The sequence below is a fragment of the Doryrhamphus excisus genome, chromosome 10, assembly GCF_030265055.1.
Source record: "Doryrhamphus excisus isolate RoL2022-K1 chromosome 10, RoL_Dexc_1.0, whole genome shotgun sequence".
Classification (NCBI taxonomy): Eukaryota; Metazoa; Chordata; class Actinopteri; order Syngnathiformes; family Syngnathidae; genus Doryrhamphus; species Doryrhamphus excisus.
In genome coordinates this window covers 14944631-14961064 of record NC_080475.1, presented here as the reverse complement: position 1 = coordinate 14961064, position 16434 = coordinate 14944631, and the positions used below count along the sequence as shown (strand labels likewise).

General features: G+C 40.0%; 1 protein-coding gene across 3 annotated transcripts in view; it reads left to right on the top strand.

Moving 5' to 3' along the window:
- sema3h (sema domain, immunoglobulin domain (Ig), short basic domain, secreted, (semaphorin) 3H) overlaps nt 1–16434 on the top strand; it is a 41624-nt gene that overhangs the window by 18838 nt on the left and 6352 nt on the right. For all 3 annotated transcript variants that reach the window (XM_058083944.1, XM_058083945.1, XM_058083947.1), the window contains 8 exons: nt 1182–1336; nt 4002–4064; nt 5325–5444; nt 6357–6450; nt 6537–6656; nt 7622–7767; nt 9534–9648; nt 15131–15200. In XM_058083944.1, coding sequence (XP_057939927.1) covers nt 1182–1336; nt 4002–4064; nt 5325–5444; nt 6357–6450; nt 6537–6656; nt 7622–7767; nt 9534–9648; nt 15131–15200 — 883 coding nt within the window. The remainder of the gene's footprint in view (nt 1–1181; nt 1337–4001; nt 4065–5324; nt 5445–6356; nt 6451–6536; nt 6657–7621; nt 7768–9533; nt 9649–15130; nt 15201–16434) is intronic.

The following is a 16434-nucleotide window of genomic DNA, read 5'->3' as shown; positions in this document are numbered from 1 at the left end:
GTATTAAGCTCCATTGTGAAAGGGTCACTTTCCAAATAACTTCCATTAACTGCAGATCTGAATGTAATATTGCGAGGTGGGGTTTGTTTTTGGACATTTTTTCCACATTCCCTTTTTTTTAATACATGACGCTTGGTAATAAATTCTAACATAAACTGGGGTTGTGTCTTAAAGGCATACACTTTGGATGCTGATCAAATTGGAACAGTTTGACCTTATTTGTAGCCCAAATGTCGTTCTACCTATTGTCCTTCTGGAATAAACCTGAGGCATTTTCCAATCAATATTTCATCCCCCCCCCCCGAATGCCCTGCTTTTGCCCTAAGGGTCTCCGTCTACAAATAGACACATTCTAGAAGAGAACAACTCAGATAGACAAAAGTGTTCTGGCAATTTACGTACATGCACAGGGCTGTACGGTGGGCGAGTGGTTAGCACACAGGCCTCACAGCTAGGAAACCCGAGGTCACTTCCACCTTTCGGCCATCTCTGAGTTTGCATGTTCTCCACGTGGGTTTTCTCCAGGTACTCTGGTTTCCGCCCACATTCCAAAAAAAAAACATGCTAGATTAATTAGCGACTCCAAATTGTCCATAGGTATGAATGTGAGTGTGAATGGTTGTTTGTCTATATGTGCCCTGTGGTTGGCTGGCCACCAGTTCAGGGTGTACCCCGCCTCTCGCACTAAGACAGCTGGGATAGGCTCCAGTACCCCTGCAACCCTCGTGAGGATAGAAATAGGATAGAAATAGGTAGAAAATGAATGAATGAATGAATGGTTGAAAAACATGGCCGCCGTCAATCAAAACACTGTTGATGGGGCTTGGGAAGGGATATAATATTGTAATTGGAGTCAAGACACGTGACTTGAACTCAAGTCAGACTCTAGTCAATATTTCGATGACCTATGACTCGACTCGACTTGACAGACAACAATCATCAAACAATTGCAACTCGACTCAGGTCTTGACGCCCACTTGAGTGTAATGACTTGAAAATACTGCGTTAAGTAAAATGGGCCCTCATTCAAAGTATTCAACTAACGTGACCATGTCATTTCCAGCAAGAAAACCCATTTTCCCCACAGAATCTACCACATTGAATGCATCTATTAACATCCAATCAGGTTTAAGAAGAAACACATAAAGTTTTGATGTCATTTTTTTTTCCTTCTTCTATAGAACTGATCCAGAACGGTCGCTTGCTAACCCTGCCCCTGGTGGCGGGAGACCTGCACTCCCTTTTGCCCGATGACGACGGCATGCGGCTGTATGTAGCCATGAAAGACAACCTGCTGTCTACCAGCATGGATGACATCACGCACAACCCCCGCAAGGTATTTACTAGGCACGAGTATCCGTTACGGATGTTGGATGGTCATTATATTAGACCATGCTCATTATGTATTCGCTCTTTATACACTGTGATTGGCCAGTCACACACAGCGACAACCTCTCCCTCGACACCAGCAGCTCATAAATAATAGGTCTTGGATATCACATACACACATACACAGTACACATATAGCCGGATGCTAATAAATATGGCTTCTCATCAATTTTAATTTCAGACTTCAAATAATGTACATGTATAAGCCCCATACATTTAGCTTTATGCTGTCAAAACGTAAACATTGCAGACAGACATTGTGTCGATGGCTGAGTGCAGGGTCACAGCAAGGACAGAGATGACGCTGCACTGTCCCATCCAATCGATACGTTTATCAGTAAGACATTCACACGGGCGGAAGACCAAGCAAGCAGGCAGACAGACAGGCTGACCAGCCACCCACTCAGCTCGGCAGCCATCCAGCTCCAGGATAGATAGTCACATTCAAGACATAACTCAGCCCTATGCCCCGTATTTATCGTCTGTTTATAAGATGTTCCAACATGAGTGCAGTATTTTTTTCCCCTCCCTCCCGTATGAAGGCGTGCTTGACTGTTTATTTTCTCTCCTAACGTCCAAATCTTTTAATCTTTTCAGACCACAATGAAATGATGGCTCCTGCTTTTTGCAAGTTGTGCAGTTGAAGAGTAATAGTTATGTTTTTCATCTCCATCAAGGAGGTTGAGTTCTTTCTTTTCCATGTGCGACTTCAAATGTTTTGTAATCTGATTTTATCTTATTAGATATGAAGAATAACTCGATTTTACAATAGTAATGTGAAAAGGAAGCCTTTTTTTAGACGATTACTTTCTTTCTTCTTAATGTATTTCAGACATGCATACTATGTTACATTAACGTTTCTCACATATACACTTACAATACAATGCATTTACAATATCTATTTATATACTTATATATATATATATATATATATATATATATATATATATATATATATATATATATATATATGTATATGCACACACACACATATATATACATGCAGCATACACACACTTAAACATACACATATATATACATATACATACATATATATACACACACACATATATACATGCAGCATACACACACTTATACATACGTACACATATATATGCATATACTATATACATATATATGCACACACACACATATATACATGCAGCATACACACACTTATACATACACATATATACATATACTATATACATATATATGCACACACACACACATATACATGCAGGATACACACACTTAAACATACACACACATATATATATATATACATATACTATATACATACATATATACACACACACACATATATATACATGCAGCATACACACACTTAAACATACATACACACACATATACGTATATATATACATATACTATATACATACAAATACACACACACGTATATATATACATATACTATATACATACATATATACACACACACATATATATACATGCAGCATACATACACATATTCACACATATACATACATACATATATATGCACACACACACTTAAACATACACATATATATATATACATATACTATATACATACATATATACACACACACACATATACGTATATACATGCAGCATACACACACTTACACATACACATATATATACATGCAGCATACATACACATATTCATACATATAGTATATACATACATATATACACACATATACACACACACATATATATATACATGCAGCATACACACACTTATACATACACATATATATATACATATACTATATACATACAAATATACACACACACATATATATACATGCAGCATACATACTCATATTCATACATATACATACATATATTTATACACACATACATACATACATACACAACACCTCATTACTACACATGTCTGAAAAATTACTCATTTTTTTTCCGGCTGACAAATGCTCCCTAAGGGCTCTCGTTTATGTCTGTTAGCGATGGTTAGCCGTGTGCTAGTCCCGGTTTAAACTGACAAACAGCTTTCCGTGAAATGAAATGTTGACATGGTGGGAATTCTTTGGCGGTGGTCCATGCCTGTTCCTGTCGGTGTGCGGTATTTGGAGATAAGGCTGACTGCGGTTTCTAATCTAATCACTTCTACCCATCAGGCACTGCTACATCAGGGAGCCATTACTTGGACATCTATAGATTGTTTCCTGAAGGCACCGTATATAAAATCGAATTCGAACACACATAGAAATTTACTGTGTTTATGTTTATTAGTGTAATGAACCATCGATGTAATATACTCTTAATTGAGGTAAACAAAAGCACCCAAATAGAATGACTAATTAGAATTAATATAGTCATTAATGCACACAATGAAGTGTTGATGCTTGAAGCAAGTAATTGTAACGAGCCAATTAGTAGGGGTAGCCAATCAGCAGCTGCTGGGACAGAGTTGGCTCTTAGCCCTGCCTCTTCTCCTCCTGACCTCTTTCTTCTCGATTACTGTTCTTCTTAGGCCGAGCCGCCTGCTTTTATAAAGCACCTGCCAGCGTCCTGGGCCTCTTATCTCAAAAGGAAAGTGAGCAGTGAAAGCCGTCGTTAAATCTCTTTTTCACTCTCTCCAGTTGCATTGGCCTTCCAGTCGGGACCGCGTCCAAGAATGCCTCATGGCTGGAAAGGACCCAGAGGTGATTCAGCACACATATAAAGAACATTGTATCCATTTTTATTACTTTCTTGTTTTTACACGCTTTGGTGCTGATATGAATCGGTTTTCTTTAATTGTAACACAGAATATCTTAAGTTTCCCAACAACTTCAGTGTTGAAATGAAAAACAGGTGATGCATCTCTGCTCTTCATGTGAATTGAAACCTGAGCCTGCATTGTCTGTGTAGTCTTCAAGAACAGATTCTTATGAGATGATATATTATTGTCCACTTTCAAGTTTATTTTTGGGCTGTTTGAGGTCAACAAATTGACTCAATAAAAACTCTTGAGTGATAATCACAGGCAGCCCCCATGGCTGTGGCACTGTGTTGAAAGTTCGTCAGCCCTTGAAGGGCCCCCCCCCCAGCTGGACTGGCTTGTTGTCAAGCAGTGCCCCTGTATGATGATACCAGAGCCACCTCAGTGGCTCCAATTTACATGCAGTCATCATAACCGGAATATTAGCAATAACCATGTAAACACTAACACTTTTGGAAAACCTGAACATTGAAAATATTTTTCATTTGTGTTTTGCGCATGTTCCATTCGAAAGGAATATTAGGTCTTTGACAGGAAGTATTAATTTAGAAAACACGGCGGCAACGCTGCACATTTTTGGAAATGATATATGGATACTATATTGACACTTACTATGGTACCCATTATGTCATTGTATGGTCATATCATCTCGTACTTTGGTATGTGACAAAAAATACAAAAAAAATACAAAATAATAAATTGTTTAAAAAATTTATTATATTTGGAAAGCAGGAATTGAACAAATGTAACAGTTACTGATACTAAAAGTACCACATGGAGGGGTGCTATTTAATTTTTTTATTAAATAATTTAATTAAATAATTTAAAAATAACTTTAAATAATTTAATTAATTAAATAATTAAAAAATTCTAAATTCAAAAAACAAAAAAAACAAAACTGTATTATGGAAAGCAGGAAGTGAACAAATGTAACAGTTACTGATTGTAAAAGTACCAGATGGAGGGGTAGGATTTTATAAGCTTTGCTTCGTCCTACTCCTTTTGGACATGTGGAACTGTGAACTGATTATGGGATGCATTCAATTGTAATCTGATGCATGTTCAAATGAAATAAAACCATTACCATTACCATATAAACGGGTTATTCCAAATGTTTCATAAACCGGACCATTGACCTTCATCGGAATATCGACTGCATGTAAATGTAGTGACAGTCTCTCACTGTCTTTTTCCCGTCCAGACTGAGTGTGCTAACTTCCTGCGAGTCCTGCAACCTTTTAACCAGACTCACCTGTACGTTTGCGGTACCGGGGCCTTCAACCCTAGGTGTGCTTTCATTGCCACCAGCATCTTCCAACAGGTACCATTGCAATGTTGTTTTTGTTGTTGTTGTTGTTCGACACCGATCCTGTCCTTCTTATACATATACATAGCATGACAATGTAATGGGGATAGTAATACTACTATCATGATATAACTATACCAAATACATGTTAGGCTAAAATAAATCCAGTCATCTGACTACAAATGACAGTAAATTCCCATGAGAATGGGTTTAGCTATAATCATTGTGATGATATTGTGAAACCAGCTTTTTGTAAACAAGTTGACCCGTGCGGGCTCTTTTTGACAAACGATGTGAAAGTGAGTGTGTGTGTGTTCTGACTCCAGTCATGGCCCCTATGCACAGGCCTGTCAGTAAGAGTGAATGTGGTGTCTGCCCTCATGCCCATATACTGTACGTACCAGAGTTCATCCTGTCTCAGCTAGCTGTAAAATAAAATAAACTATGCATGCAGGTCTATTGGGGGTGTGCATGTGTGCGCCATGGAAGAGCTAATCCCAGGAAAAACCCAAGCCAGACCAGGGCAGGTGCTTAGAGGAGCTGGTTGCTCAGTTTGTGTTACTGTGTGTGTGTGTGTGTGTGATATATGAATTTTGTTTGTTGTGAAGTATTTCTATAACGCCTCATATTAACTCACTAGCAATATCTCATATTGTATAGACTAGTCATATATTTCATCTCATATTTCATATTATCTGCAAACTTTATTTGTATATAACTCTGGGTAAAATTGTTGATTTATTAATACTTGGGTTGTTTATATTGTTTATTTTTTTATATTGTGTATTTTGTACTTTGTACTGCTTAACTGATTCCGTACTCTTGTTGCTGTGCAATGCAAATTTCCCCACTAAGGGACGAATAAAGGCATAACTTATCTTATCTTATATTATTAGTGAGTGAAAATGACTCCATTTTGGTCCCCAGTTAGGACACCAGACCCTGTCCTACAGCCAGACAGAGTGTGGAAAGGGCAAATGTCCCTATGATCCTTTTCAGAAAACAGCATCTGCAGTTGTGGGTAAGTTGCCCCCCCCCCCTCCGTCCCCTCAAACCACAAATCCAAATGAAGGATGTGATTTCAATCTTTTCTCTTATGATATGCAGATGGGGAGCTATATGCCGGCATTACCTCAGACTTCATGAGCAGGGACTCTGCTTTCTTCCGTAGCCTTGGCAACCGCCATGTTATCCGCACAGAGCAGTACGACTCCACCTGGATGCAGGGTAAGTGACAAACAAGTCCAAATTGTAAATTACTGTTATACAAACAGGGCGGCACGGTGGTGGGGTGGTTAGTGCGCAGACCTCACAGCTAAAAGACCAGGGTTCAATTCCACCCTCGGCCATGTGTGGAGTTTGCATGTTCTCCCACATTCCAAAAACATGCTAGGTTAATTGGTGACTCCAAATTGTCCATAGGTATGAATGTGAGTGTGAATGGTTGTTTGTCTATATGTGCCCTGTGATTGGCTGGCGACCAATGTACCCCGCCTCTCGCCCAAAGACAGCTGGGATAGGCTCCAGCACCCACCCGTGACCCTCGTGAGGAAAAAGCGGTAGAAAATGAATGAATGAATGAATGTTATACAAACAGGGCGGCACGGTGGAAGAGTGGTTAGCGCGCAGACCTCACAGCTAAAAGACCAGGGTTCAATTCCACCCTCGGCCATGTGTGGAGTTTGCATGTTCTCCCCCACATTCCTCCAGCTAGGTTAATTGGCAACTCCAAATTGTCCATAGGTATGAATGTGAGTGTGAATGGTTGTTTGTCTATATGTGCCCTGTGATTGGCTGGCCACCAGTCCAGGGTGTACCCCGCCTCTTGTCCAAAGACAGCTGGGATAGGCTCCAGCACCCTCCGTGACCCTCGTGAGGAAAAAGCGGTAGAAAATGAATGAATGTTATACAAACATCAGAGTAGCAACCATTGTATTTATCATCCACTATGCATAAGATATTGAACGTTCTATGGGATGGAATGCGTTCCAGAGTCTGTCTTGAATGATGTTTGGTGTTATGTTGTCTGCACATGATAACATAAGATAACAACATACATGCTGGGCTTGACCAAATCCTCTCTCGTCCCGTCTTTTTGCATGAGTATTCTTACATGTACCTGTGCAATCAGCAGCATGTTGCACAACACATTTTCGAATTTTCTTCTGCTCATCCCCTTCCTCGTTCTCCAGATGCCCAGTTTGTGCGGGTCGCGCCGCTGTCTGAAACAGATAACCCAGAAGACGATAAGGTCTATGTGTTCTTCACCGAGCATGCCCAGGAGGCAGAGGGGGCTGCTGGGAAGGTGCTCTACTCCAGAGTGGCCCGAGTGTGCAAGGTAAGGCTGCCGGTTGGGGATGTTTGTGCTTTGTAAAAGATAGATGCCAGCTGTGTTAGCTTGCGTGTTGATATCAGACTGAGACCGGTCTGCTCGTAGTTTATTTTAAAATGTGTGCCTGCACAGGTAGAATACGTGCTCATCGGAGCTCGGGTGTGTTTATGTAGAGAGTTTTGTTTGGACATTCCTGATGCATAGTATAGATAATCACTTGCACATTGGCACTGTTTATATTCTCCGTGTCAGCCGCCTCTCTGTGGCTATTTACAAGTATTTACAAATACAAGAGCTTGTATTTTCCTTGAAAATGTATATGAATTTTAAATTGTACCTTCTACTTTCTATGTTTTTGGTAATGGTAATGGTTTAATTTCATTTGAACATGCATCAGATTACAATTGAATGCATCACATAATCAGTTCACAGTTCCACATGTCCATAAGGAGTAGGAAGAAGCAAAGCTTATTAAATCCTACCCCTCCATCTGGTACTTTTACAATTAGTAACGGTTACATTTGTTCACTTCCTGCTTTCATAATATAGTTTACGTTTTTTTTTTATGTTTTTTATTTTTTATTATTATTATTTCATTCATTCATTCATTTTCTACCGCTTTTCCTCACGAGGGTCGCGGGGGGTGCTGGAGCCTATCCCAGCTGTCTTCGGGCGAGAGGCGGGGTACACCCTGGACTGGTCGCCAGCCAATCACAGGGCACATATAGACAAACAACCATTCACACTCACATTCATACCTATGGACAATTTGGAGTGGCCAATTAACCTAGCATGTTTTTGGAATGTGGGAGGAAACCGGAGTACCCGGAGAAAACCCACGCATGCACGGGGAGAACATGCAAACTCCACACAGAGATGGCCGAGGGTGGGAATTGAACCCTGGTCTCCTAGCTGTGAGGTCTGCGCACTAACCACCAGACCGCCGTGTCGCCATTATTATTATTTATTTTTATTTATTTTTAAATTTACTTACTGAAATGCTATGACTTTTTAACATAGTCCTAGCATATAAGTGTTTCAAATGTAGTTCTTCCCTGAGATCATATTTCTCCTCTCTTGTAGAGAAGTATTGTATGACATTTTTAATTGGTTATTTTTAGCCTTATGCATTTTTTTAGCTGTTTGAAGATGAACTATATCAGCAAGTTGAAGTATTTGTGATTTTAGAAATAAGGAGTTAGTATGTTCTCTGTAGGCGGCATTATGAATTATCCTTACTGGCCTTTTTTGCAGTACATTTAGCGAGTGAAGATTGCTTTTATAGTTATTAGCCCATATTTCCACACAATAAGTAAGATATGGTAGAACCAGAGAGCAATAAAGAGTGTGGAGTGATTTCTGATTGAGAACAAATTTTGCTTTGTTCAATATTGAAATATTTCTGGCCACCTTATGTTGTATATTTGTAATATGAGGTTTCCAGCTCATATTTTTATCTATTGTGATACCCAGAAATGTATTTTCATTCACTTTTTCAATGTCTACACCGTCTATTTGTATTTGCTGGTACGTGTCTTTTCTGCTGTTACCAAACAGCATGATTTTAGTTTTATTTAGGTTCAAGGACAATCTATTTTCATCAAACCATCTTTTTACGGTGACCATTTCTTCTCTGACCTTTCTAATGATTTCATCTGTACTCCCTCTAGAACAAAAAGCAGTGGTATCACCCGCAAATAATTCCAGCTTTAAGTTTTCATGACTTTGGAGATATCATTGATGTACAAGTTGAACAGTTTTGGTGTTTTTAGAATGACATCGGAGGCCAGAGGAGTCTGGTGAACAAGTGGAGCACCTTCCAAAAGGCTCGTCTCTTGTGCTCCGTCCCTGGACCGGATGGCCTTCAGACACACTTTGACCAACTGCGTGAGTACAAAGGCTCATAAAATCTCCCAGTCAAGCCAACATTCGTCAGACCTCAACTAGAAGTCGTAAAGAATGTTGTTTTGTGTGTGTTGTGTTGCGTTTACGAGTGACTGAGGAAAGAAACGTACAAGTGCACAAGCACGGCCTCAGCTGTGCTGTTACCACGGTGATCGACAACCCTGTCGGTCACCTTCAATGCTCGATGGTAACCATGGCAACAGTTAGTTGCTGTGGGTATATTCATTACCGAAGGTGTCCTCCGGGTGTGAGTGTGTGTTTGATTGTTTTGGGGAGTGTGTCTACATCGATGTTTTTGGCACAAGCTCTTATGTGGGCATGCTTCTGGACTTAACGCCATTGCATTGCTGTTGATACTTTTTTAGAAGCATCAACAGTCCGTGGCTTTGTTTTACACGTCTGATAAGAGTGCACTGAAATGTGTTTGTAAACAACACAAACATGCGGACACTTGAAAAAAAAACACAAATGGCATGTTAAGAATCCTGTTTACGACATGCTTGAGCACACGGAAACTGCTCCAAATCCAATGAAGCCTTCAGAGGGTCTAGGGGTCCCTCATGGAGTGGGTGCGGTGCTTGACACCTGGCCGTGTGTGTGCATGAGTGGGGTTGTGTAAGGCTGTGAGGTGGTCAGACCACACAAAACAGTCACTCAGAAGATTTCCCACAACTCTTTGCTTCAGAAATCAAGGGAATTAGCATGTTTAGGCTATGCAAGCTAGCCACAATTTTAAATGTAAACATGTCAAAGTTTAAAAACTGAAGACACAAGTGTAGCCGGTCTGGGCTGACACTGGCTGAAATTGAACTCTGCGTTGTGTTCTTTTGGTAAATAGACGAGGTGGGAGGCTGCAATTTCTTCGCCAACCAGAAGAGGGCGTTTATTTCTGTGCACAACAAACAAAATGGACGGCAGCTTTAGCACACTTGCACGAGTTTCCTCGTCCTCAGTAGTCCAAAACGCGACTGACGAGACTCTATGCAAATTAAATAAAACAATAATGGACCCACATACCTATGCACAACAAACAAAATGGACGACAGCTTTAGCAAACTTGCACAATTTTCCTACAGAAAAGAAAAGTACATAAAAAAACGAATTCTTTAAAACTAACTCATACGACAACGGTAACCTTTACAAAGTACAAAGTACATAATACAAGCACGTACGGGGGGTGAAACGTGTAACATATTAATATTTTATATGTAATTAACAATCGCTGCCACCGACTAGCATACCTCGTCCTCAGCAGTCCAAAAAGCGACTGAAGAGGAGCGCGCCAGAAAGACAGGAAGTGACATCACACTGTGTCAAAGTTCAAACAACAACAAAAATAAATGCAAATAAAATTATTGACAATGAAAAAAAAGTGCATAAAGCGACAAATACATACAAGAAATGAATTATTGGTGAAATAAAACTGATTACACAAGGATTTCTATTTCATGTATTTACATTATTGAATGGGGCTGCACGGCGGTCAAGTGGTTAGCATGCAGACCTTACAGCTAGGAGACCCGAGTCAGCTGGGATAGGCTCCAGCACCCCCGTCTTGAGGATAAGCGGTAGAAAATGAATGAATGAATGACCAACACAGGGTTAAACATCCATGAGTTACACAAATGACTCACCCAATGTATGATGCCAAAACCTGTCAGATTATTCAGTCAAGTGTTTAATGCTTTATTACCTCAGCGACAAAACACCTTGCACATGAAGCGGACATGAAAAGATGCTTTGTTACAAGGAAGATTGATTGCCCTTGAGGCCTCCATTCAGCTTCTCCCATTCATCATCTCAGCAGAGTTTCTCAGAAGGCACAGAGAGAAGGAAGAGGACGACGAGGAAGATGGCTGCTTGCCAGAAGAGGAGTTTGAAGAAGGGAAACAATGCAGCAGGATAAAAGGGAGAGGGCGGAGGTTAAAGCAAGGGGTGTTGACCACACTGGAGGAGCGAGGAGGAGGGGAGATGAGCTAAAGCCTTAGTGGGAGGTTAGAGAGGGGGTATGACCATGTAGTTGAGGGTGGGGGGTGGAGGCTGTTATCTCTTCCCCACAGTGATGAAGAAGGAGGGGATTGCTGATAATGTAGCGGGTCAGAAGTACAATCTAACTTAAGATGAGAAGAAGCGGGATGGATGATGAGGACACGGTTAGAGGAGGAAAGGAGCGAAGGAGTGATTAATCAAGAAAACTTTGTAGATGTTCCAAAGTATCCAAAGTAGACGATGGGGAAGAAACCGCAATGAAGGACCAGGATGAGAGAAGAGGTTTGAGAAGCCAGATTCTAATGTGTGAGGTGAAGCAGAAAGAGTGTAACCGGTAATGTTGAAGCCACAAGGAGCTAATGTTGAGGAACAAGACAAGGAGATGTTATGGTGGAAGTTAGGATGATGTATCAGGCACATAGTACATGGCCATAAAAATTGATTAAACCATTCCCAATCATTCATTCAATTCATGATTGATAAAATGCCCTCCTTGGCACTAAATTTAAAAAAAAAAACAGTTTTTAAATGAAACTTTTTATGATTAAGCGAGAAAAAAATCCAAACCCACTTGACCCCGTGTGAAAAAGTGATTGCCCCCACTCGTTAAAACAAATCACATTGAGATCTATCAGTCTGTAAAAAGTTATAAAGCCATTTCCAAATCTTTGGGACTCCAGCCAACCACGGTGAGAGCCATTATCCACTAATGTCGAAAACATGGAACAGTGGTGACCCTTCCCAGGAGTGGCTAGCTAGCCAAAATGACTCCAATAGTGCAGCAATGACTCATCCAAGAGGCCACAACAACATCTAAAGAACCGTAGGCCTCACTTCCCTCACTTAAGGTCGGTGTTCATGACTCCACCACAAGAAAGACACTGGGCCAAGACAAAAACCACTCCTGAACAGAAATAACATTAAGGCTTATCTCAATTTTGTCAGAAAACCTCTTGATAATCCCCAAGAGTAATGTTGCATTTCATAAAAAGATCATCATACCAATAGTAAAATATGGTGGTGGTAGTATGGTGGTCTTGGTTTTTGCTGCTTTAAGACATGGAAGCCTTGCTTCTGAAGGAGAGTTAGTGACCTCAAGCTGAAGCCAACTTGGGTTCTGCAGCAGGACAATGATCCAAAACACACCAGTAAGTCCACGTCTGATTGACAGAAGAAAAACAAAATGAAGACTTTGGAGTGACCTAGTCAAGGTCATGACCTGAATCCTATTGAGATGCTGTATGATCTTAAAAAATGCTGGAAAAAAATAGTTTGGATATTTTACTCTTGCATATGGAAATCTGGAAGTTTGACTCCTAGAACATATCCATTCATTTTTATGATTATACCGTATATAAATGAAAACAAAATAATCTTATTTTATCAGTTGGTATTAGTATCCTTGAAAAGTGGTCTGAAAGCAAGTGAAGGTCATCCTGAGGATGTCACCGATGGCTGCAGGGCACCAAAACGTGTCAGACAAAAAAGATGGAGCAATGGGAGAAATAAGGCCAATAGCCAGGAGGGTTGGAGGAGCAGACTATTAATGGAACAATAAGACAATGGGGGCGAGCATTAGCAGCGTGCTAACAAAGGTGACAAAGAGAAGAAGGTAAGTTGGCATTCAGGGTGGCTTTAGCTGACAATGGGAAAAAGCAGACGAGGGGTCTTTGCCTTGGGGGGGCTATGGCAAGACGATTAAGAGGAGAAGGAGGAGAAAGATAGGGGTCGATACGGCAGGTCTGCGGGCTAGACAACACTATCTTCCCCTGGGGGGGGTAACAGTTTTTTTTATTGTTTAGGGAAGAAGACACACACAATCCTCCAGAGAAAATAGGCCAGACAGACAGATGGATGAGGGAGATAGAAAGATGGAGACAGACAGAGAGCAGGGATGGAGGACACGGTGAAAGTGAGAAACAAAGAAAAAAAAACAGAGGTGAAAACCAGTGGGTATGGTGCCTGATCAGAAGATCATGACAGGAAGAAAAAGACTGAAACAAAAAAAAGTCTATGCTGTGGGACTAAAATTATGTATATCATTATGGTCGTGTATATGATCATGTTTCTAATAATTTTTTTATTGCCTCCAAAATTCTGTGCGAACAGCTTGCAGGTGTTGACAGGCTGACAGATGGAATGAATGGAAATGTAGTGAGAACAACATGTCGATCGACTTTAATCCGCTGTGTTCGAAATGACGAGCGAAGAACGAGGCGGGATGCCAATGTATGTGTGTGTGTGTGTGTGTGTGTGTGTGTGTGTGGCAGCAGGTGTTGGTTGCTTCTCCTGTGGCAGCCCTGGCGCTTGGCTCACCCACTGTGGTTGGATATTAATGGCCACAGATTCATTCCAAGTATCATTAGTCACACAGTCAGACTGACAGATAGCATACATAATGCCGCCATCCCTTGTACACACACACACACACTTTCACAAACATTTATCTTGGGCTGTAAGTGTAAAAATAAGTTAAGCACTGTAAAAACAACCAAACACTAACTTCTCATGTTCTTCTCCTAACATCCCTTGTTGAAGTATCTCTGTCTTTTAAAATACGTGTTAATACGAGTTAATCCTTTGGTAATGGTAATGGTTTTATTTCATTTGAACATGCATCAGATTACAATTGAATGCATCACATAATCAGTTCACAGTTCCACATGTCCAAAAGGAGTAGGAAGAAGCAAAGCTTATTAAATCCTACCCCTCCATCTGGTACTTTTACAATCAGTAACTGTTACATTTGTTCACTTCCTGCTTTCCTAATATAGTTGAAGTTTTTTTATGTTTTTTATTTTTTATTATAATTATTTATTTTTATTTATTTTTAAATTTACTTACTGAAATGCTATGGCTTTTTAACATAGTCCTAGCATATAAGTGTTTCAAATGTAGTTCTTCCCTGAGATCATATTTCTCCTCTCTTGTAGAGAAGTATTGGATGACATTTTTAGGGAATTGGGTATTTTTAGCCTTATGCATTATTTTAGCTGTTTGAAGATGAACTATATCAGCAAGTTTAAGTATTTGTGAAATAGGAAGAAGCAAAGCTTATTAAATCCTACCCCTCCATCTGGTACTTTTACAATCAGTAACTGTTACATTTGTTCACTTCCTGCTTTCCATAATACAGTTTAAGTTTAAGTTTTTTTTTGTTTTTTTTTAATAATGCACCTTGTACCGAAGTACAAGGTGATATGACCATACAATGACCATAGTAAGTGTCAATATAGTGATATATATAGCACATCATGACTGGTTCAAGACTCTTCATCCTTGTATTTAGCAAACATCAACTGCTTGTATTGTTTCTTGAATTGGCTCATCGTTGTGCATTGTTTGACTTCCTTACTCAATCCATTCCATAGTTTGATTCCACATACTGAAATGCTATGGCTTTTTAACGTAGTCCGAGCTTGTAAGTGTTTCAAATTTAGTTTTGACGTTCCTTTTCTTCGTTTTTTCACTACAGAGGATGTCTTCATCCTGCATGGAAAAGACAAGAAGAACCCTCTCATCTACGGCCTGTTCACCACTTCCAGGTTAGCGGGCGGCGCTTTTTTTTTTTTTTTAATAATGCCGTTAAGCAGCCATGCTGGAGAATGCCAGCATGGTGGTGGGTGGAAGGCAGCAGGGAAATCACACTGGAGGCGAGATCTAATATTATACATCGTAGAAAGAAAACAACACTCATTCATGGTATTGATCTGCTGCTGCTGCTGCTATGGCATGGAGAATGAGATCAGGAATAAACTTGGAAGAAAAGTCAGGCCTCAGTTGTGGCATTTGAGTGTCATTGTGACACATCGATGACGATGCAACATATTGTGGGATCACGCCGACTGCAGGACCTTCTGCCACAGTGACTCATGAATGCAACACATTCATGAGGCTCACGTGACGCTTCATCATCATTACTCGTCCTGCTGTGGAACACTATCTTTTTGTGAGCATACCATTTGTTATTCTGGGAATTTAGCTACCGCAAACGTGTACGATTGTACTGCACTTGTGTATAAGCTGCAGATGTTCATATTGTAAAATGGGATACTGACATGGTAGACATCAGAATCGCCTTTATCGTCATTGTATTGCATACAACAAAATTTGAGTGCAACTCCAAGGTGCATTTTGTAGAAAGTAAAAATAAGAGTAAGGAAAAGGATAAAAATAAAACAAGGAATAACAATATAAACATAAAGGTGGCAGGTGCTGTTCAAAATAAGAGCAAATATATGTATCAAAAACAATAACCTATACAGTAACAAAATGTAGAATTGCAGTCACAAAAATGTGGAAATTCAGTAAACAAAATATAGTATTACACATATTGTACCTGAGTTTCACTTGAATGAATGAATCCTATTGCACAGTCCAGTATTGAAAGTTTGAAGCTTATTGTACATAATAATGAGGTGTGTGTTTTGGTAGTAGTTTACATAGTGTAAACCTTGCAATCCCACCTACACTCGGTGCTCCTAGCATCACTTGTTAGCTTCGATGAGTGAGACGTTAGATGCTTTTTTGTCCTTTGGAGTTCTGTAATAACGTAACAAAATCAGGATGTATGTAACAATGTGTTACGGTAGTGTTGTAGATCCATTCATTCATTCATTTTCTACTGCTTATCCTCACGATAAGTGCACAGGGCATAATCACAGGGCACATATAGACAAACAACCATTCACACTCACATTCATACCTATGGACAATTTGGAGTCGCCAATTAACCTAGCATGTTTTTGGAATATGGGAGGAAACCGGAGTACCCGGAGA